At 54.5% G+C, this 23,613-nt stretch overlaps 1 protein-coding gene across 1 annotated transcript in view; it reads right to left on the minus strand.

Moving 5' to 3' along the window:
* Positions 1-23,613, minus strand: part of SEZ6L (seizure related 6 homolog like) — a 32,315-nt gene that overhangs the window by 6,088 nt on the left and 2,614 nt on the right. The window contains exons 3-10 of the mRNA XM_029961197.1: positions 8,597-9,358; positions 7,798-7,931; positions 4,044-4,236; positions 3,334-3,519; positions 2,716-2,881; positions 2,421-2,587; positions 1,426-1,620; positions 1,198-1,336 (exon numbers count right to left, since the gene is read on the minus strand). Coding sequence (XP_029817057.1) covers positions 1,198-1,336; positions 1,426-1,620; positions 2,421-2,587; positions 2,716-2,881; positions 3,334-3,519; positions 4,044-4,236; positions 7,798-7,931; positions 8,597-9,358 — 1,942 coding nt within the window. The remainder of the gene's footprint in view (positions 1-1,197; positions 1,337-1,425; positions 1,621-2,420; positions 2,588-2,715; positions 2,882-3,333; positions 3,520-4,043; positions 4,237-7,797; positions 7,932-8,596; positions 9,359-23,613) is intronic.

Genomic DNA, 23,613 nt, shown 5'->3' on the forward strand with positions numbered 1-23,613 from the left:
ACCAGTAGTGGGGGCATAGCCGGCACCAGCGCTTTGCTGCTGGGTGGCACAGGAGGGGCTGAGGCAGGAACACCCCCATCCTCCCCTTTCCCAGGGCAGGAGAGGGCCAGGGGAGAAGCAGCAGGGTGCCCCTGGCCCCACAGGAGATTTCTGAGCTGATACCCAAACGACTTATTAGGAATGTTCTTGGAAGGAGCCCAGCTAATCCCCATGGCAAGCTGACATTTGTAGTAAATCTCTGCTTTCTGTCAAACACGATTTTCTCAGTGACATTTATGTCTGATGATTTCAAATCACTTGGCCTCCAGTTCTGCTCAGCCCAAGCACCCACAGAGCTGGGAAAGGTGCACTGGGAGCTCTGACTTGGGATTTTATGGGAAGCTTTAAAACCTTTATGACTCTAAGCCTCTACTTGAAACACGTCCTCCTCTTGAAAACCCAAAATAGCATCAAAGGAGACTCCCTCTACAGAGGCAGCATTACCATGCCAAGGGCTCCCAGCCCCAGCATCAGATCTCGTTCCCTCTGATCCTGGCATGCTCAGCCTGTGCTGAGCCCCTTGCTGGGCTCTGCTCCCTTAGTGCCTGTATTTCACATTCAGCCCAAAGATTCAGCTGTTTGCAGCTCATGGATGCCCCCAGGTTCTCCTAACCCCATATAACCCGGCTCCTGATGGTGCTGTGTGTCACCCCACGTGGCACATGGCCACGTGCTGCTGTGTCGTCACTCCCTGTGGCAAGTTCCAAAGCCACTGAAGGAGCAATAAACTGCTGCAATGGATGGTGTAGCAGTGCTTTGAACTCAGGGACCAGCACTCAGTCCTGCCCACAGTGCCAAGTGCATCAACAGGGATTAGGGAAGCTCTGAGTGGGAGAACAGGAACATGGCATGGCTCTTCTCTGTGAGGGTGGTGAGGCCCTGGCACAGGTTGCCCAGAGAAGCTGTGGCTGCCCCATCCCTGGAAATGTTCAAGGCCAGATTGGACAGGGCTTGGAGCAACCTGGTCTAGTGAAAGGCGTCCCTGCCCATGACAAGGAATGAGATGAGCATTAAAATCCCTTCCAACCCAAACCATTATGGGATTCAATGATCCCATGATGGTGCAAGATCCCTGGGGCAAGGAGAACGGGATACTACAGCAAAGGGGGCTGTGTTCTGTTGTGGCAGAGACAGATACTGAGGTCCTGGGCTACTCACAGCTGGATGTCCAGGAAGAGTCGCTTCTCCTCACCCACATGGATCCTCCAGATGCAGTCCTCCCCTTCTGCATAGGGCTCCGGCCAGTTGGGGGACAGGATCACCCCAGCCACAGCGGTCAGCTCCCCCCCACACGTGGCTGCGAGAGCGAGAGGTGGTCAGAGCTCAGCGGGGTCACGGGGGTGTTCACCCTCACTGCCCACTACTGCCCGTGACACAGGGGCTGACCTCGGCACAGCGGCTCCGTGTCGTTCCAGTACGGGTCCCGCATGTTGACACACTCGATGACAGCGGGGCCCTGCTCCAGGGAGTGCCCGGGGTCACAGGTGAACTCCACAGTGGTGCCCAGGTTGTAGGTGGGGTCGGAGGTGGTGAAGTTCCCGTTCTGGATGTAGGGCTCATAGCAATGGCCCCGCTCGAAGGCTGGAAGAGAAGTCCTGTTAGCCACAGGGACATGGAGCTTCTTTCCTCTCTGGGGGTTCACTGGGTGAGCCCCAGGTTCTGCTACTGTCCCCAGCCAGGAACCAACCCCTGCATCCCCACTAGCATGGACAGCCTCTTCCATGGCACGTTTTACAGGCAATTAGGATTAGCAACAATTTATCTGCCCTGAGCCATGCAGGTTTAACAAAACCCCACTCCTGTGGGGACATGCTCACAGCACTGCCAGGCACTATGTTTGCTGAGCCATCCACCCTGGGATTACTGAGTGCTACTGAGCCTGCCTGGGGGCACAGGGCTCCCATGGGAATGATCCTCCAGTGGGATCCACCTAAATGACTGGAGCAAAGCTGTGTGAGCTGCCAGGGCTGGTCCTGCACCTTATCCCTGAAGGAGATGGATCTGGAGGATGGCAGATGGGTAAGTGGGAGGACAGCCCTATCCCTGCCACAGGAGACATGTCCCATGGACACTCAGCTCACCAACAAGCTTTCCTGCTGGAGGAAATGCCATTTCACTATTTCTTTCCCTATTTTTTCCTAGACAAATATATTCCCCAAAGCTGTTACAGCACCCATGAGGTTCAGGTCACCCTGTGTGCCCACAGCGACACAGGGACAGTGGCACAGGGGAGCACCAGGTCTGCTGGTGCCAGCGGCAGCTGAGACCCTTCCTGCAGCCATGTGTAACTACCCGAGTGCCCCGAGGCCGGGTGTGCTGGCTGAGGCTGGGCACAGCTCTCGGGGCACAGCCCCCGGGGCACCGCGATGAGGACACAGCACCTTCAAAGCGGATGTTGAAAGCCGTGGCGGCCGCGGGCTCCTCCGCGAGGAAGTCGATCCTGATGGAGGAGCCGTCGCTGATCACCCCCTCGAAGGGCACGCTCTCCGCACGCAGCGAGTCGTAGAGCACAGCAGACTGGTTGGTGTCCCCGCTGTACACCACCATCCTGCACGGCAGGACACGGCACGTTACGTGGGACAGGAGTCCCTGTGTCCCACCCAGCCCCAGGAGGTCTGAGGTAGGAGCTGGGACCAGCTGGGAACTTCCAAGCCCACGTGGCTCCTGGACCCTCACCTGTCCTTCTCTGTCAGCAGGAGCTTCTCAAAGTGCAGGTGCAGCTTCTGTCCCGGGGGTGCCCCGATGGCCCACACGCAGTACATGCTGCTGGACTGGTTCCCAGTGTAGCTGGGTGACAGGACACGGCCGATGGTGGCATTGTGGACCTTCCCTCCGCAGGGAGCTGTCAGAACAGAACACAGCCACACTGGTATGGGCAGGGGGACGGGGCAAGGCAAAGGGGATGGGGCAGGGCAGAGGGGAGGGGGGCATTTGTACTCCCACAGCCCATGGATGACCCCCTCCGCTGGCACCTGCCCAGCTCTCTTCAGTCCCTAATGCACAAACTTCTTGCCTGGTTTAGCTTTGCTCTATCTGTACATATTTATACTCACACATATATACTTGCACTTACACATAAAATCTATAATTTCCTGTTTATTTCCTGCCTAATGAGGGGATAGATTTTGCAGTCACTGCCTGGCCAACAGCAGTACCTTGGGCTGCGCTGTGTGCAGAGCTGGGCATCGCTCTCACTCTCTCCCAGGACCTCACTCAACCCATGGCACGAAGAAAGGGACTACATTTTTGGTTGTGGACCCCAGTTTTCCTTAGCTCTGAGGGTGGGCAGCATACCTGAGCAGATGGGCTCGGGGCTGCTCCAGTGCGGCCGGGACGCGTTGATGCACGTCAGCACCCGGGGACCCTGCAGCTCGTAGCCCAGGTGACAGTGAAAGTGAGCAATTCCACCCGAGTGCAAATCCATCACAGTGACGTCTCCAAAGTCAGGTCTCCGTGGGAAGTTGCAGCTCAGCATAAACACTGCAACAAGCACACCCATTTGGAGTTTAGGGCTCGTCTGCTCCCAACCACCCCACAGGGGGGTGAACGTAGGGACGTGCTGGATGTCCCCACATGTCACAGACAGACCTGGCTGCCAGGTGCCAACCCCCTGCTCTGCTGCTTCCTCACCTGTTACTGCTCTTGCCCAGACCCAGTTTCTATTTTAAAAATAATTTGCTTGAACTCATTTATTTTTTACAGCTCTTCGAGGTAAAAAATAGACTCACAGTCTCAGTGTGTGTAGGAAGAGCTGCTGCACAGGGACAGAAACAGGGCAAGGCAGGCGTGAAAGGCACAGCCACTGCCAGAGTTGAAGACATCAGGGCACGTTGAACCGTCTGCTCTGGGCACAACACCTTGAACACCCCATGCTCTGAGCATGGGCAGGCAGTGCAACAGGAGCCCAACTGGTCTGTGCAGGCAGAGCCCACCATCCTCCCACCCCTGCACCCCAATGGGACTGATCCCCATCCCACCCCTGCCCACATCAGGGAGACACTCACCCTGATAGTGGAGCTGGAAGGTCCCCACCACCTCGTCCTGGAAGGTGCGGAAGTAGACGGAGATGGTGTTGGTGGGGCTGCGGATCACCTGGCCCTCCACCAGCAGGGTCTGGTTGGCCAGGACCACGAGGGCATCGCCATCCACACCGCGAATGGAGAGCACCTCCCCGTCAGAGAGGTTCACACTCTTGACCTGGGGGGGAGCAGAGACCTGTGAGCTGCGGGTGAAGGGTTCCAGGTGAGGGCTCACATCCCAGCCCTGGGCACACACAGTGCCCACAGAGCATTGCACCAGCACAGCCCTCCCTCTGTTCGGTGCTCACCATCCACTCCTTGCACCGGGAATCCTCCCCAGGATCCCTCACCCCACCAAGTGGGGGGAGTGGTGGGGAGTCACACAGCGAGTGCGTCTAATGAGTAGTCCCAAAAGCCTTTAATTATTATTTGGAAATAGCTGAGCAGTAACCTCACATTTGCATTTCACGTCCATTTAGCTTAATAAATGGGCTCATATTTCAGCAGAAAGATGCTCATCAGATCGTTTGTTTCCTTAAGTGTGCGAGCCCAGGGCTCTATATTTAGCACCCAGCCCAGCCTGTGATTACAAGCACTCCCGATGATGTTGTGACTGGAGGGATTGGTGGCTGTTGTCACCACCATGCCACCTCCCCCTGGCCCACAAGGTAGGACACAGCCACTGGCACTACATGGACCCCCACACAGCCCTTGGCATCCTCTGCCTTTCTGCTGGGAGGAGGGAGATTTCCTCTGGAGAAACCACCCTAGTCCCACCAAATGACTCCCTGCCTGACCTGAAGGAAAATCCCTGGAAAAGCCTGATCTTTGCTGTGGGGCTGGACTGAGCACCCCCAGGCTGGGTCAGAGTATACCTGAGTTCACCCCAGCCCATGTTTTAATCCAGGAGGAGCTGATTTTGCCGTTATTTTGCAGCAGGGTGCTGGGTCCTGGCAGATAAAAGCATCATCAGAAACATGGGCTCAGTGCAAACCCAACCCCCAACCTGCCCCAGGTCATTCCTTCCTTTCCAGGTTTTGTCCCAGAAATGTGCCTCCCCAGCACAGCTGGCACACATTGCAGCTTGTGGGATGGCTCAGATCTAATTATTAATAAATGGAATGAAGTGTTATTTGGGATGAATTATTTGGAACATGGGATCCAGGGATGCTGAGTGGGCTCCACACAATGCTAACTACTTCCTGCCAGCTCCTACCAGGACAGAGTTTTGCTTCCCCAGCTGGGTCTGAATCCCTGCAAAGATGTTCCCAGGGTGTTTCTAACACATTTTGTTCTGAAATCCCTCCAGCCAAACCTGTTCCCCAGCTGGCTCCCTCTGGTGATGATGGCATCATGCACACTATGCAGAGCCAAATCACTCCAGGAAATTGGGAAGGGGAGCATTCAGGAGTGCTGCTGGAGCAGCTCTGCCCTGGGAAGGGGATTCAGGAGAGCAGCAGGAGCAGGCAGAGCTCTGTGGAAGGGAGGAAGCTAAGGAGCACTGCTGGGTGCCATGGGACACACACACACACACACACACCACTCGACTCCACCAGCAGCCTATCCTCCAGCAAACCCAGGCCCAGAGCAGCCCAGAGCTGGGTGTCACTGTGAATGTCACATGCCATTCTCTGTGCCAGCACCAGGCTGGCATCATCAGAGGAGTCCAGAGTACCCAGAGAGCCCAGACGATGCAGTGGCCTCATGCCAGGGACCGTCAGCGCTGTGAGAGGGACCATATGTGTGAGCTCCTGCCAGGGGCTGGGAGGACCAGTTCTAACTTTAATCAATGTCTGCACTGATGTCAGCTCCTCCAGAGCCTGTTGGGAAGGCAGGAGGGATCCTCAAGTCAGGCTGCCAGCCTCACTCACCCACTAGAAAACCTCTTTAGGGAAATTCTATTTCCTGCCAAGGAGATTCAAGAATTTTAAAAATAAATATAATTTCACGAAGCATTTGGAGAGCTGGCTGCTCCCAGCTCTCAGGGCTGCCATGGCACAGCCTGGCTGGCACAGGGACAGGCAAGGGTACAGCTGTCCCCGAGTTGCTGTGAGGGATGTGGGGGGCTGCTGGGAGGGAGCCAAGTAGAGACCCCAAGCTCTCACACCCCCCTCCATGTTCAGCCTCCAGCAGGACCTTCTGAGACCCTGCACCACTTGTGACCGGGGTGGGCACCAGCTCAGGCTCCACACAGGGACCATCCACCCCAGGTCACCCCACCACAGCACCCATAACACAGAGCAACACAGCACCTGCTCCAGAGCTCCCAGCCCAGCCTGATCTGGCATCTCCCAAAACAGCATCCCTGAGTGGCTCTGGCCTCCAGAGCTCCCAGTTCAGCCCACCCACATGAAGAAAGGAATCCCCTTTGAATTATTCCTGCATTACACCATCCTGGCAGGAAAGCTCATCCCCTTCCTAACCCAATAAGGACTTACTCCCCATCTCCACTCCAGGAGTTGTGAATTAAATCCAAACCTCTCCAGTTGTACCAATTACCCACATCACACGGGGCATCTGGGGAAGGTGCACTGCACTCTCCGGCACCTACCAGATGGAATTCACCTCAGAGCCCCCGGAGCTCACAGCCCAGCTGTGGTCGGGCAGCTCAGGGCACTGCCCAGCTGCAGATGAGGCCACACTCTGCCAGCACGGACCTGCTGTTGTGATTTAATTTGTCTGAAATGCTCAGAAGCATCAACAAAGGGAAATGCAAAGCTTGGGGGCTTGTGTAGAGGCTAATTTTATGCTCCATTAAAACCTTGGCTTGCAACAGAGCAAGTTCAGGAGTGGTGTCACCTGATGGATTATGGGCAGAGGCGAATTTACAGCAAAGCAGCCTGTCTTTAGCACCCTGCAGATCTGAGGAGACAGTTACTGCCATGGAAAAGTGTCTGAGATGCTCAGACACCCCAGTGCTCACCTTGTGCTGTCACCACTGCCCCACTTCTGGGACTGGTGGCCACCTTGCCATTGTACCCCAGGGATCAGCCACAGCGTGTGCCCACTTGAAGGGGACAACCCCAGTGGAACCCCTGCTCCTTCTAATGCACATTCTTAATTACACAGATTAAAAGTCAATGGATGTTAATTGGATGCAAACAGTGACATGGAGAGAACGCAAGAAGAAAGAATTGAATGCCAGAGTATGGGGACTCTGGGCTGGTTTGACCTGGAGAGTGTTTGGAATGTGTTGAGGCCGCTGCCCTGCTCCCAGCCTCATCAGGCTGAGGGGTGCTGTATTTTGGGGAGAGCTGATGGAGCACATCAACCTGGTGAGAATGCCCCACTCTGATGGGAGGGCACATGGTGAGCACCTGCACTGGCTGGAGAGGGGACCTGGGCTGCCCACCCCACTGCCTCAGGGCTTCCTGCACCCACTGGGGCCACCCACACCTTTCCCAGCAGGCAGGGGGATGCAGGGACCAGGGGACTTGTGTTCTTCCCACCAAAACCAAGTACCTTTTTAGCAAATTGCTTGCCAGTGCCTCGTTGTTAAATTAATTGTGTGACATTTAAGCGGTTTGATCATCGCTGACATTCAGGGTGTATCAGCTCCCTCGTACAGTTTGTTTATTAGGAGGCCCAAGAAAAATCTATTTTTTCCCTGGGAAGGTTTATCTTAGCAAGTGCAGGCGCCCAGGGCAGTGGTGCCCAGGGCTGTGGGTGCCTTGCACAGTTTGCTGCTGTGAACACAGGGGTCTGGCTGTGAGGATCCCCAAACTGAAGCTCTTCTCACCTGGAGCTCGACGCCGTAGCCTGTGTAGACAGTGACGTTGTAGGTGCACTGCAGGTACCCGTGCAGGGGCAGTGGGGGGTAGTCTGTGGAGTCAATGTAGCCCTCGGGGTCGTGGAAGCTCATGCTGCACAGGACTGGGGGAACACACGTCAGCAATCACACCGAGGGACCGTCCCCTGGCAGCTCCCTCCCGCACCCCAAAACCCAGCACCCAGGTCTCTCCTCAGTCAGCTGATCCCACTGAATCATAGGATCAGGGAGTGATTTGAGCTGGAAGGGACTTCAAAGATCATCCAGTCCCAGCCCCTGCCATGGGCAGGGACACCTTCCACTGGACCAGGTTACTTCAGGCCCTGTCCAACCTGGCCTGGAACACTTCCAGGGATGGGACAGCCACAGCTTCTCTGGGCAGCCTGTGCCAGGGCCTCACCACCCTCACAGGGAAGAATTCCTTCCCAATATCCCATCTAACCCTGCTCTCTGTCAGTGGGAAGCCATTCTCCCTTGTCGTGTCACATCAGGCCCTTGTCCAAAGTCCTTCTCCAGTTCTATTGGAGTCCCTTTAGGCACTGGAAGGGGCTCTAAGGTCTCCCCAGAGCCTTCTCTTTTCCAGACTGAACGACCCTAACTCTCCCAGCTTTTTCCCATAGGAGATGTGCTCCAGCCCTCTGAGCACCAAGATTTTAGGCAGCCCACCAAACCCAGGTGGTGTCCTAGTTTTGGGGGGCTGCCCTAAACACAGACCTGCTCCCCCTCAGGTGCCATACCCCTGTGCCTGTGCTCTGGCAGCTCATCTTACCTGGGGTGGGCTCCGTGGTGGTGACAGTGGTGGTAATGATGGTGGATGTGGTGGTTTCTTGGCTCTCCTCTGATGAGGAGCTGTGCGCGTCTCTCTCCGCGCTGTTCATCGGGATAACGGTGTCACCGCTGGGAGCCGCGGTCGGAACCTCCTCAGCATCACCTGTGCTGTCAGGGAAGGGCCGAGGCAGGGCTGGGGGTAGGGTGGATGGGGAGATCTGCAGCGTGGGGCAGCTGGTGGTGGCCTGGTCCCCCCAGGGCAGCTCCGGGGGCCCCTGGTCCATGTCCTCTGCTGGCGCTCGTGGATCTTGGGCAGTGGTGGGGAGCCGGGAGCGCAGTGGGCTGGCTGGGGAGGCAGTCCCAGGGGGCCCTGCCAGGGTGGGCTTGAGCCTTGGGTGCTTTCTTCCCATATTTATTTGCTTTGGAGTTGGTGGCTTTTTCTTAACAGGGACAGGTTTTTTTGCATCAGTGCTGGGGGCCGTGGTGGCTGTTGGCAGGACATGGCTCTGCATGAGCAACGTTGTCTCCTCTGCTGCTGGTTTGGCACCGTCCTCCGTGGCTGGCAGCAGGTTGAGTGCAGTGGCATGTCCCAGCTCCTCGGCTCCACCATCTGAACCCTTGGCATGCCCAAAATCCTCAGCTCCACCGGCCAAACCTGTGCCGTGCCCGAACTCTGCAGCTCCACCGACCATCTTGTCCACCAGATCATCTGCAGCAAGAGGGTCCGGGCTGACAGGGACCAGCGCCGCCCCTGATCCACTGTCTGAAAAAAAAACAGGAAAAAGTGGGACTTGGGCAAGTCTGGGCATGAAATTGTAACTGTGCTGCTGGTGTGAAATCAGTCCCCTGGGAAGCTGTGGCTGAAGGAACACCTGCTGCTCTCTGCTGTGATCCCCACAGCGCAACACAAGCCTTCGCAGAGCCCCCTTAGGCACCCCTTGTGTTGAGCAAACTCAACACAATCTGTGGGATAAAAAGCAAGTGACCAAAGCTCCCCAGCACTGTCCCAGCCAGGGGATAATTGCATAAATACAGATTTACCCACCACAAGTGTGGTGTCTGGGCTGTGGTCTGTGGGGTGAAATACAGGGTGATCTTTGTGAGATACTGCAGAGAGCTCCGAGAGCCAGAGTCAAAGCTTTCCATGGAAACAGCAGTTGCCAGGGAAAGTGCTTAATGCACGGTACTTAAAGACCGTAATTCCAGCCCCCTCAGCTCCCCTGGGAGGGTTTGGAGCCCCTAAAATGCAGGATCCCTGCCCTTGTGTGGGTGTGGGGGGTCTGCAAGCCCCCAGCCCCACTGCTGGCTGCCCAGGCACGTGCTCCCTTTTTCCAGCTGCACACGAAGGCACCGACCTGCTCCCAAAAACAGTTTGAGCTGTTGTGATGTACCCATGGGGGCAGCCAGGACATGTGCCCACCACAGTGCCAGTTCTCCCAGGGATGGGGGGCTGGAGCAGCAGCCAGGGTTTCTTTCCCAAGCAGACTCTAGATAAACCTCTGGATCACCCCGAGCACATCACCACTGTCAGTATTGCAGGTGCTTTAGACAAAAGCACAATGCTTGGGCTAGACCTAACTTGGGGGTTTTGTGTTTCAATTCTACCAATTTAGGCAAGACCCGAATGAAAAGGAAAAAAGATTTCACATCTTGGATGTGAAATCTGAAACACAGGGACACTGCTGGGTGATCCTGCCCACGGGGATGGAGGAATGACACAAGAGCCTGTGTAGAGGGACTGAGCAACTGATGAAAACTGACTTTGCTCCATCTTCTGGAAAATCAGAGCAGTTTCTGGTAAGAGTTGAGGATAAGAAATAAGAGGGAAAGACAAAGGTTGGTGAGTTATCCTGAAGGATGGAGTCACCAAAATTCACTGACAGCCCCTGTGCTGCTTCCAGTCCTTGGTCCTAGAGAGTCTTTGGACACACTGTCAGTACCTGGGCTGGTCCTTCACCCCTGGGACAGCTAGAGATGGAGCTGTGCCCACCCCAAGCCACTGTGTCCTGCTGCCAGCCAGTCGAGTCATGGATCCAGCTACCAGCAAACGTGTTCTGGCCCCAGAGGGTTTTCTGGCCTCTCCTACTATGTTTCCCACAAGTTAAAACGTTAATACTTTAATTAGCAAGTGGTTCAGCAAATCAATTAGCTGATTCCCTTAGCACATTAGGAGACATTTCACACACATCATCTGCAACCACCAACTGGTGTCAGCTCTGAATAATCTCCCCTGACTCCCCCTGGGTGCCTTGGTGTCCCCACACACGCTGCTGGGAGTAGGACCTGGGAGACCCTGCAACCTCCACTTTGTTCTGATGGTCTCTGCCTCCCTCTCTGTCCCACCCTGGACTGGTCCTGGCCCCCATGGGCATCCTGGCATGGGCTGATGCACATCCTGCCATGGGCTGATGGAGGAGAATTGGTCTCCAAGGCATTGCCAATGTCAACTCTCCTGTCATGAGGAGTTTTGCAGAGCTTTCTTGGGCTATTGCCTTCCTCTCGCAGCTGAAGTCCATTATGGTGGTTGCTGTCCCACAGGTCAGCTCATTGGTTTTAGTGCTCTGCAGCAAAAGGCTTTCTCTGTGATGGGAGCAGATGGGGGTTTCAGACAAGGAGGAGGCAGCATAGTCCTGGAGGTGAGGGGATGGAGCTCACTGGCTGGTGGGATGCGGTGGGATGTGGTGGGACATGATGGGACACTGGGTGACAGTGGGACAGTCAGAGTGTTCCTGCAGGATCCCAAGTCCTTAAAGCCAGTGTATTCCCAGAAACATCAAACCAGCATCCCTGGGTTATTTGTCACATGAACCCTAATTCTTAATGGATTTTGCCATTAAACCATGTTTTATGCTTTTGGAAAGTTGACTAATTCCTTATTAGATCCTTTGCCAGGATGCATTTACCCGATTCTGTCCTTAACAAAGCATGAAATAAAACACCCTGTAAAGTGACTCTTTAATGAGACACTGAACATGCTTCAGTCTGTAAAGGGCAAATGTGCATTCCAGGGAAGTGGAGAAGGTGGAATGAAGCCAGGCTGTGGCAGGGAGGGGGACGTGCAGGGGCTTTGGCATGAAGGATTAATATAGGCTTATTCCACATTACAAGAAAGAGAAGTGATTAATGATCTCAGCTCCAGATTGCATCACCACCCCCAAACCTGAGCTGTGCTCTGGCACATCCCCAGGCTGCCAGACTCTACTCCCTCCCCACCTACCTCAGAGCTGCCCCACAGCCCCAGCGCAGCCCCCTGCTCGCTCAGTCCTGCCTGGACCCCATCTCAGGAGACAGAATCAAGTATCCACATCCTTAAGGAAGGATTGCAATGGGTTTCCATATTTTGTATTGATCGGGGTGGGCTTTGGAAAGCCTTTTCATGCTGATTTCAATGCACACAGCCATTCTCCCACCTCCAAGGCCCACAGGGTAAGAGATGATCTGGCTCCAAAGGAGGCTGGGCTGGGGTTGGGGCTGGGGCAGGCTGAGCAGGACTCTCATTGGCTGCCAAAATCCATCTTGTTCTCACAAATTATCAATCTGGAGACACTGAGCTGGTGGAAGAGAAATGGTCACGTTTGACCTTGATCTAATCTGCTAAATCAGCTGTGGAGGAAATAAATGCTATTGAGATGAACAAGGGGTTTATCTTGTATCTTGATCAGGAGCTCTCTGCAGGCTCTCTTTCAGGACTGGAAAGGCTTCTTCAAATCCATGGAAGCCTCTGTTGTGGCCCTGCAGCCCCTACTCCCCCAGATGTGGCACCCGTGGCTCTGTGCTCTGCACAGCGCTGTGGGCACGGGCGGCTGCTCCTCAGGGATGGGACAGACACATCCAGGACAGTTTGGAGCACAAGTGACCTTAATGCAAAGCGACAGCTCTTCTTCAGGTCTATTCTGGGATCTGCCTGGATACCAGCGTGTAAACACCGTGGAAGGAAGCTCGGCTCCAGGGAGGATGTCTCCAACCAGCCGCACTCCCCCGCGGTTTATACTTAGCTGTGTCGGAAGCTCTGGCTCCTTGATGGGATGAGGGTGCTGAGCACTGTGGGAGCTGCCAGTGGGACACAGCCCTTTCTCAGGGCTCAGGTGATGCCACAGGGGTCTGGAAAGGCAGCAGGACAGGAGGGGTTGCAGGGCAAGGGCTCCTAGAGCGTCTCCTCTCACCCAGACCCAGCATTGACACAGGTGCTTGCAGGGCATCAACCACCCGTGGGAGCCCCGAAGTTTCATCCACATGTGAGAGGGTCCCCAGGATCCCTGCAGCCCCAGCCAGGGAGATGGGACTCTGTCCTGTGGGCAGTGGTGGCAGAGAAGTATCTGCTGCTCCAGAGGCGCCGTGGCTGGAGAGCTGCAGGCAAACCTGATTGCTGAGATACCTCAGCCAGAGGGGCTTAGAGGAATTACAGAGCTGCAAATGCCTGATAAAAGGATGCTGGAATAATCACAAAGGCCTCATTTTGCCGCTGTGCTCCTGAAAGGGCTAAACCAGGAGTGGCTGTATCGCGGGCTCCCATTACCAATGCCGATGGTATCGCTGCCGCACAATGAGCACACGCTCCTCGGCTGCTGGGAACGGCAGCGGGATTGCTCGAGCTCAGGAGTCACTGTCCAGGAGGGTTTAGGATCTGATTATAGCAGAAATGGATAAAGCTTATCCAGATGCTATTAATGGTGGTGTTCAGCCCTGTGCTCTGCCTGTGTGACGGGCTAGGCAGATTGACAGGTGCTGGGCTGGGCTAATCCGTCCTGGAGCTGCTGCTGGTGTCTCATGTGAGCCCTCACGGAGAGATGGGATTGATCCTGCACCCCCCAGCACCTTATCCAGGACTGATCCCTAACCCCCAAGCACCCAAGCCTCTGCATGCAGGCCGAACCCCCAGAATTCCCAATTCCCACACAAGTGATGAAGGAGGGTTGGCAGGTGCTACCATGCACTGGATTGTCAGGAGGATGAGTTCATACAGGGCTTATCCAGATCTTGGACAAAAGAGGGCTGTTGAGGCCAGTCCCTGATGTAACCCAATGTCAGTGGGGTCTGGTGTGTGGGAAGGGGCAGCAGCACCCTGGGCACCTCCTGCTTTTCTGCCTCTTCCCACATCGACCTCCAGCACCTGCAACACAGGTTTCACCCTCAGGGAGGAAAACAGAGGGTTTGGGTGGCAAGTGAAGATCTGAGAAGCAGCATGTTGTGCCCGTGAAAACACTCAGCTGTGACGGATTGGAAATTTTTTGGTTAAGTTTCAGATTTTAGACTTTTGCCTTGAATCTTGAAGAGCAGAAAAGCCTTAATCAAAACAGTCTTTCATTTTCCAAATGTCCCCACAGCCGGAAGCAGCCTTGCTGGCCGCCTGCCTCCAGGCAGGAGATGTGAATCCCACGTTTTCCTGCAGTTACAGTTTCAACAAATTAAGTTTTTCCAATGGCAAAAACCCTCCACTTTTCCTCAAGAGCATCCTGCCGGTTCGCCCTGTAAGCAAATAAAGCCGTAGCAATCCGATCCGGGTGAGTCATCCCCGTGGGAGCGCCGGGAAGCGCAGCCAGAGCAGGGGCTGCCCGCGGCACCCCGACTTTCGGTGCCGCTCTCCTCTTAAAGGCGACTCTGTGCCCCCGGCGAGGCAGAAGCGGGAGGGCTGTGGGTGAGTTTCAGACAAACATTTCCACTGCAGTCAGAGAAAATAGAAAGTGATTCTCCGACGTGGCACAAGGACACAGCAGCGGTGCCTGTCCCCAGGTCCTGCCCGGCAGGGATGGCAGCACAGGGGTGCTGGGAGCCCCAGGACTCCAGTGCTCGGTCCTGCACACCATGAAAACATGGACTGTTCCACGGAGCAATTGATGTAAGATAATTCAGAAGAAAAAAGATGCCCAGCCTTTGCTCAGGAGGACACTGCAGCAGAGGTCAAGAATCTCCAGGAATGATTTGCCTCCCATTCCAGGGGGCACCTGGATGTCATTCCCATGCTGTCCCCACTTGCCACATCCTCTGCAGTGCAGGTGAACCAGCACCTTTCCCTGTTGATTTGATCCTGCTCTGGGCTCAGGCTGGGATGGGGCTGAGCACTGGGATTCCTGGGGCAGGATGGGGTCAGGATGCATTTCTTTCCATTCCCATGAATTTCCCAATGCCACAGAGACTCCGGTGGCCCTGGGGAGTTTCCAATCTGCTTTAAAATGCTGTTAAATTGCCCATGTGCAGGGGTTTATTTATGCTCATAGGACTGTGGTCTGAATATTTCATTTTAAAATTTACATCTGTGTCACTTGCGATGCTCAAATAAGGTTGCCATGGAAACCCCTCATTACTGGGTGAGGATGCTGGCAGTGGTGCCCAGCCCGAGAAGCCATGACCAGGAAGGATGGGGTTCTCCTCCCCACTGCCCACCTGGCTGCAGCTCCCGCATCCAGTGGCAAATCTGCCTCTGTCTGGAAAGAAGTGAGGAGAAGAGAGAATCATGGAATCATTGAATCCTGGAATGGTTTGAGTTGGAAGGGACCTTAAGCACCATCTCATCCACTCCCCCTGCCATGGACAGGGACACCTTCCAGTAGACCAGGTTGCTCCAAGCCCCGTCCAACCTGGCCTTGAGCAATTCCAGGGATGGAAGAGAGGCATTTCACCAATGCCTGCTGCTCATAGCAAGAGACTCAGGGATCTGCTGCATTGGCAGAGGATGTGGGGCTGGGACATGGTCCTGGGGGACAGTACATACCCATTGTCACACTTGATCCCAGCACCAGGCTGAATCGGATGGAAGAGCCCCCTGGACTGGCCATAGGTGAGGGGGTTCCTGGTCCCACGTGGGAGCAGGGAGTTTGTCAGGGACTGCTGCAGGCGGCGGGCAACATTCCGACAGCAAAACACTCCTAAAAACCTGTTTCAGTGGCAAATTGATCCTACTTGTGCCTGACTGGTGAATTCATGCTGCTTGTGCCTGGCTGACTCTGCTCAGGAGCAAGGACACCACCAGGAATATGGGAATTAAACTTGCAAACCTCTCCCTTCCACGTGTTCCCGAGAAGCTCGTAACTGCTCTAACGATCCGCAGCGGCCTGACAGATGCTGGGAAATTACACACTTCTCTGAGCTATGAGGAAAATAGATTTTCCTCCCCAGTGCTGCTTCATGGAGCTGGAATCAATGAGGCTTTGACTCTCGGGCATTTGTTTTGGCCACGCCAGCTCCGTGCAGGCACCTGTGGCTTTGGGCAGGTCCCCTCACTCTGGAGCCTGTGTGTCCCAGCGATGCCCCAGCCCTGGCATCACTGGACCCCTCACCCCTGTATCCCACCTAGCACAGAGCAGCCCTGGCACAGCCCCAAATACCCAGGGATGAAATCATGCTGGGAATTGCCTAGCTCCTTCCCAAAAGGACACGGGAGGAGCAGCACCAGCAGCTAATGAGGAAGAGGAATTAAAGAGGCTCATCCAATTATGGAGGAATCAAGAGATTCGCAGTGTGGAAGCGATACAACTCATCGCGTGCTGACTGTTCCTAAATGGATCCCACTGCTTCCCCAGCCAATGTGAGAGGAATTATCCTGATATTCCAAGAGCAATACACGGACTCGTGGGGACCAGGGGCCAGGGGGGCAAAGCCATTACAGAGAGCAGAACTTTGATGCAGGGATTGGTTTATCAGAGATTTTTATGATGTCAGGTATAAGAAAGGCACATCTGTGCCTGTCACAGGCAGACAGACCTGGCTGAAAGGAATTAACCCAGTGGGTTCAAGGAGGCATTAATTTTTGTGGAAGCTGAGCCTCTCACTAGGTGCAAATAGGAAGTTTTCCATTGAGCTTTCTAGTCTTCCTGGTAAATCCCCAGTGCCAGAACTCCACCTTGGCCAGATGCACCCCCAGGATTACCACAGCCAGCACCAGACACAGAATCCGAGGGCAGGGGGACCTGCTCTCCCTGTCCTCTGCTGCCGTGTCCCCATGGGTGTCCTCACTCTAGAGAGGTTTGTCACAGGGATCACAAAATCCCAGAATGGTTTGGGTTTGAAGGGGCCTTAAAGATCATCCAGTTTCACCCCTGACGTGGGCAGGGACACCTTCCACTAGACCAAGCCCTGTCCAACCTTGCCTTGAGCAATTCCAGGGATGAGGAATCCACAGGGATGAAGGAGAAGAGGCAGATCCATCCTGTAACTCTCCTGGGCTCCCCAAGCGGGATGTTTGCTCCTCAGGGCCCTCCCAGGGAGAGGAAATTGGGTATTTTGGCAGTTTTTCAGAGTACAAATTGAAGTGGGGGAAGAGAAGCTCCTTCTTTCTGCACCAATCATTCAGCCCAGCCGTCTACATCAGGGCATAAAATTAAATGGGTTCCTAAAGAGAGAGTATATTTAGCTACAAAACCCCGTTCTAGTCAGCTCTCTGCAGCTAAAATAATTAATCTCCCATCACTGTTAAGACGTAGCGGAGCAGATCTGAAGAAGTGAGTACCAGGATTAACTCTTCGGGAGCAGCTCATGCTCTGCTCGTGCTGTGACACCACAGGGGTTCCTGGGGGCTCCTGCCTGGCTGGGCTCTGCTCAGCTGTGTCCCTGCCATGCCAGTGCCTCTCGGTGTCAGTGCTGCACAAGCCAAGGTGTTGGCAGGGGTGCTCTGCCCTGGCACTGCCTCTGGGGTGGTGGAGGGGACCCAGAAGCGATACAGGAGCCCCAGCAGGGACACAAGAGCACTGGCAGGGATGCAGGAACCCTGGCAGAGTTGCAGCCCAGGTTTCAGCAGCTCTGCTGTGGGCAGGACATTGCTCACAGGGAGTGAGCCAGGACCCTCTGTGCTTTCAGCCCCAACCACAGAGCCCTGGCGGTTCCTGCCACCTGGGACCCACCTGGGCAGGCTGGGGAGGCTGGAATGCCATGACCAGAAGGGTTTTACCTCTGATGTCCTCAAGCTCCAAGGAGCATCCCTTGCTGTGCCAGCCAGGGGTTCTGTGGGAGTGTGGGCACCACATTTGTGTCCCTTCCTACCCTGCCTTGGCTAAGCACATGCCAGGTGAGGGTGAACAGCCCGGGCAACCCACTGGACACCCCAGAATTGCATAAGCTCTCATCCAGTGGGTTCAGTCAAACTCCCTGCCCCTGGGGACACTGGAAAGCAGTTACTGGATACACAACCCTAAAACATCTGGGGAGAAAAAGTTTACTCTGATTATAATCGCTGATTGTTTCTCTGCCTGGCTATAAATCATTCATGGACTCACTTCCAGGCAGTCACATCCATGCAATATCTGACTATTCAGAACCTCCCCTGTTGTTCTACCTGTCTGTGGTGTGTTCACAGTTTGGTTAGTTTTGATTTCCTCTCCAGAAGTGGAGATATGAGGTGACAATGTGATGTTAGAGATGCAGGTGACCAGAGCACTGGTGCTCTCTGGGCTGGGGCAGCTGGAGAGTTTGGCTCCTGTCAGAGCTCACAGCACAGCTCCTGAGTGACTGCAGTGACGGGGGAGAGCTGAGCTGCCTCTGCTCAATCTGTTTGGCAGCTCTTTATATTTCTTTCACAGGATGTAACAGGAATCACAGTGTGGCTCCAGTCCAGGCTCCTGTGAGAGCAGCAGAACTGGCAGCACCTCAAGGTGCATCACTGCCTCTCCTGTAGCAGCAGGGTAGGACACGGCTGGCACCACTGCTGCCCTTGCCTGCTCTCCTCCGTGGGTTTTTCCAGGGGTACTCCAAAAGATTGTTTTTGTAGTACCCCAAAAGTTGCCCTGGGGCATCTCAGGGCAGGATTTGAAGCCCACCAGGTCCTGCCCTTCTTCCTGGGTTGCAGAGGTGTCTCAGAGCAATGAGGATGGCATGGGTGACATCTGGCACAGGGCACACAGGTGTTTTCTGCTCTCCCCATGGACCCAGACAGGCTGTTCCCAACACAGGGATGCAGCACCCGGGATCACACCATGCATGGGGGAGAGGTGGCTGAGCTGGAGCTGCTCAGGGTGAGGGACTGGGGACAGGGCTGGGGGTTCTCAGTACCCCAGACTGTGCTTCAATCCCCTGCAACACTCAGTCCATGCACAGCCCGTTTCTCCCTCCCGAGGGACAGAGTGGGGTCTCAGCTCTGCCTGCTGGGACACTGTGTTGGGTCAGGCATCGGGGTCAGTGTGTCCTGATGATGGTCACAGTTTGCATCATCCCAAAGATCTGTTCTGGAGGGGAAATTTTTCCAGGCAATGCTTTTCTTTGCATTTTCTCCTCTTTGAGGCCATGCAGGAACCGTGCAGGAACCGTACAAGAACCAGTGCTGCCTGGTGCTGCCCGGTGCATGCTGGTGCCCTTGAAAAGACCCTGTTGCACCGCTCTGAAATGATGCAGCTCTAGTGCCTAATGACTCCTGACAGCTTGTGAACGGCCCCGCTGCCGGCAATCAGGAAGGCAGGGAAAGCGGAGGGTTACTGATGGTTGTGGTTATTACAGTTATTGGGCTCCATCGATTATGGGGACGGTCTGTGCTGCCGAGGCTGGCAGGAGCTAGGGCACAGCTGGCGCTCTCTGTTCCCATTCCTGCACCACTGCCAGCCTCGTGTGCCCCAGCAGAGAGGGCAGAGCTTGGAACTGCACGGGATGGCCGAGGGATGGGATGTGCTGGGCTCCCAGACGATGTTTCACAGCTTGGAGCAGTGCCAGCAGATGTGATCCCAGAACCGTAGAATCACAGAATGGTTTGGGTTGGGAGAGACCTTAAAGCTCATCCAGTTCCACCCCCTGCTGTGAGCAGGGACACTTTTCACTAGATCAAGTTACCCCAAGCCTCATCCAGCCTGGCCTTGATGCAGGTTGTCAGCCAGTCACCCCCTCCATTACTTAGTGTTTTCCTCCTAAAAAAGCAACAACCTGCACTTTGTTGCCAGATCCTCATTGTGTCAGGACAATTTGGAGTTTGGCAGCAGAGCAGCTCCCTGTGCCCATGGGCACATCCTGCTGCACAGATCTGTATGGGAACCACAGCTCCCACCATGCCCCTAGTGTCCAGAGTCTCCTTGCCAGGGATGTGCCTCTGCACTGGCTCGTTCCTTCAGAAACTAACCCCTTTGCAGACAAGATTTGCCTGAAATTCAGTTTTTAACTTCTAAAAAAAAAATTCTCACTAAAAATGGAGTTTTTCTGGGGGTGCTGAGCAGCAGTTTGGGGTTGGCACAAGCTTTACCCCCTTGCCCTGCCCCAGACCCTGGGACCATACAGCCCACCCCACATCCATCCCTGCGGGGTCCTGGACTGCTGCTGCTGCTCCTCAGCCCTCACCTCATTTCCAGTGACACAGGTTTCTATATAATTAATTGTCAGCTGTATCAGCCATCAGTGATTTGTGTTTTAAAGATGGCCTGGCAGAACTAATTCCACTGCTGCACAGCGCTGTGCTGGATGATGATAACCCATGTACAGCTTCTCCCACGGAGCCTTATGACGAGCTACTGCACTTTATTTTAATTAATACAGATAGCACATATATTTTCATTAGCCATCAGGATGTCAGGAAAGGAGCACAGTCCTCCTGCATGGCAAGCAGCAGCTTCACTCTTGGGGTTGGGTGCAGCCCTGCTGAGTCCCCTGCCTGGCTCCAGCAACCTCTACATCCCTCTGCATTCCTCCTCGTTGATGTGCACCCACACAGCAATAGCTGGGCAGGCACAGGGCAGAGAGTTTCCTTTCAGCACAGTATTGGTGGCATGACGCATTAAATCCTAAAACCCTACTCTGTGGCAGCAGCCCCCAAGGCTGGAGGTGCAGTGTCTGCAGTGGGAGCTCCCATCCAAAGCCTCTCCCAGGTCTCTCCTCCCTCTCCAGTGCAGGAGAACATGCAATTACAGAGCACATTCATAATTTCTCAGATTTAGAACAATTAAGCTGGCTCCCTGGTATTTCTGACGAAAGCAGCCCCTTGTTCCCCGAGGAAGTAAAAGCCTCCCTTGACCTCTGCTCTATTATTCTGTTTGATTGATCTTGATTATATCAGAAAGGATAATGATAAGCTTTTGGGAGGTGCAAGTACATTGGGAACAAAGAGGTTGGGCGCTTTGCCCAGGACTGCTGGGGCAGTGACGGCTGTGCCCAGCTAATGAGGTGTGGGACACCCCATCCTCTGCACCCAGTGTGGCTACCAGGGCAGCACCAACACCCAGGACATCCCTGGATTCCCCAAAATGGAGAAAGGGAAGGCTAAAAGCATGTTGTAAACAAGCAAAGAGGATTTGGTCCCCCAGCTGGACTGTGGCCAGCAGCAGAAACTGTGTCTCTGCCTCTCCCACTTCCTGTAGGGAACTCCCCACCTGCATCAGGGCACCTGCCCAGCGTGGGGATGTGTCACCTTCTCCTGTGCCCACGGGGATTTGTTGCCCCTCCACTGTGTTCCACCTTGGGAACAAGCACAAGGATGCTGACAAGGGGCATGGAAGCACATCTCCCTTGTAAGGGACTGGGCAATGTTACTTTCCTCTACTCTGCCCCAAAAAAATCCTCAAATAGAAAAATCAGAAACCCCACACACTCAAGTTACATCCTCGTTGTTCATTAATCACAGATGGACTGAGTTAACCAGGAAAACCCTAAAATGCCAGCTCTGGAGGCTCATTTCTACCCCCAGCTCTGCCTCAGAATGGGTGTGCTGGGGAGGACCTGGACCTGCTGGAGACCATCACACTTCCTAGTGGGCAGCTCTTTGGTTTTCCAGCTTTTCTACTCCCATCAAAGCAGCTTTGGCACCGTGTCACACCAGCAGTACCATGCTGGGAAGTGCCACTCTGGCTCAGGGAGCTGCATCGCTACACAAGCCTCTCCAGAGAGCTTTGATGTTGAAATCAGCATGTGGAGAGGGGCTGTGTCAGATGTTCCTTTTGTATTCCTGTAAAACACGTGTGGTATCATTGGTGTCTGGGCACATTTTCTGCTCATATTATCTTTGGCACACCCTGGTGAAGGGGAAAGGTGGTGAGAAAACACCCAACTCTTCTTCCCAGCAGGTAAAGAATCAGCTAATTATAAAACCCTGCTTGTCACTCGTCTTGGATAAGGGTTTTTTCACTGCTGCTATTGTTTATGTTCCTACAGGGTAACCATAATTTTTAATGTCCTTTTGATAGCAGTGTAGTATGATTAAAAGAGGCATATCTGAGACATAAATCTGGTTTTAAGCATTGCCATTTTGACATGCAATATTGAACACTCAGGGATCAGGCTGAAGGGTCCTGGGCATGCATAAAGTATTTTCCATGAGAGAAGGCTCTGGCCTGTAGCTGGGGATGGTGCTGGGGGGCTGAGGAAGGAACTTTCAGAGCTAAACCCCTGTTTCAGAGGTGACTCTGACTCCGGGATCGTAGCCCTGACTTTAGGCAGGTTCCTGCCTCTGCCATTTGCTCAGGCTTCTTGTTTTGATCAAGGATGCAATGCTGTATAATTTAAGAAAGACTTTGCTCCTGAGGCCAGTTTGATACCAGTGGAGTGGAAATGTGGAAAAATACAACCCTCCCCCATGGAAGTTTGATCGGATACCTGAGCCACTCCAAGAGATGTTGTTTGCTACGACTCAATTCAGTTTGTGCCTTTGGGTGACAATGTGCCCACCAGGAAAACAAATCACAGTCACCCTGTGCCTCACCCTGCCAATGGATGGGCTGGAGCCCCTCTGCTACTGAGCCAGGCTGGGAGAGCTGGAGGTGGTCAGCCTGGAGAAGAGAAGACTCCAGGGAGACCTTAGAGCCTCTTCCAGTGCTTAAAGGGGCTCCAAGATAGCTGGAGAGGGACTTTGGACAAGAGCCTGGAGTGACAGGAGAAGAGGGAATAGCTTCCCATTGCCAGAGGACAGGGTTAGATGGGATATTGAGAAATTCCTGGTAGTGAGGGTGGTGAGGCCCTGGCACAGGTTACCCAGAGAAGCTGTGGCTGCCCCAGTGTCCCAGGCCAGGTTGGACAGGGCTTGGAGCAACCTGGTCTAGCAGAAGGTGTCCCTACCCATGGCAGGGGGTAGAATGGGATGATCTTTAAGGTCTCTTCCAACTCAAACCATTTCAGGATTCCACGCTCAGCTCTAGCAGAGCCATTCAGCCATATCAGATGGATCCAAGGAAGGAGACTTGGGGGTCCTGCCTGGAACCACAGCTCAGCGGTGCTGGGGAACCAGCTGGGCTGCTGGAGGTGCAGCTTCCCTTTCCTTGAAGGCTACAGATAAACCCCAACCAGAGGAAGGGAACCCTTTTCGAATTTAGATGTTGTAAAAAACATTTTGCAGCAGAAAAACTGAAAAGCCCTGCCCCTGGGGAGCGGGCTGCAGCTGCAAGGACTCTGGTTTTGCTGCACCCTTCCCTCCCTACCTTTCCTAATGAATTCCAAGAAAGCCTCAATGCATTCCTAAATGGGAACACAGCCTGTGTCCTTCACAGTCATCTCCACAACAAAGCCAGCGATCTCGCCGCTGGCAGCCACGGGCTCCTCTGTGAGCTGGAAACAAAAGCTGAAAGGGAGCCTTTCTAGTTGTGATTAGAAAGCTTGAAAAGTTTTGGCTTTTAGTTGATATTGCCTCACTGATTTCATCTCCGTGGCAGCTCTGAACCTCTAGGGGAGAGGAGAGCAGCCCAAGCCCCTCTCCAGACGACGAGCACGGATTCTGCTGTGTGAGATGCAGCTCCAAGGGCCCGGAAGGAGCAGGAATGGGAATGTCTGTACCTGTTAGGATGCTGCACTGGGTTTGAACGCTGAAAGTTGGTTTCCATCCTTATAGAAGGAGCAGCACCATTGCCCAGCAGATGCCAGAGAGTTCGGCTCCCCCCAGGAGAGGACCGCGGGCACCCGGAGCATCCCCACGATCCAAGGAAATCCCTGACCGCTGAAACCATCAGCACGCAAGTGACCCCAACGGTGCCAGTTATTGTCCCAAAACCACAGCCACACCCCACCCCCTCCGATCTGGGGGGGAAGCAGAAACTCGTCCCCCCAGGCCACGCTGCCTCCAGGGCTGCTCCAAGCGGGGGGATGGGGTGGGGGGGGGATGGAGGTGGAGGGGGGGGCTGTTTGGGGGGTGGGTGT

This window comes from Manacus vitellinus, unplaced genomic scaffold (assembly GCF_001715985.3).
Source record: "Manacus vitellinus isolate BGI_N305 unplaced genomic scaffold, ASM171598v3 scaffold_31_pilon, whole genome shotgun sequence".
In the NCBI taxonomy this organism is placed as follows: Eukaryota; Metazoa; Chordata; class Aves; order Passeriformes; family Pipridae; genus Manacus; species Manacus vitellinus.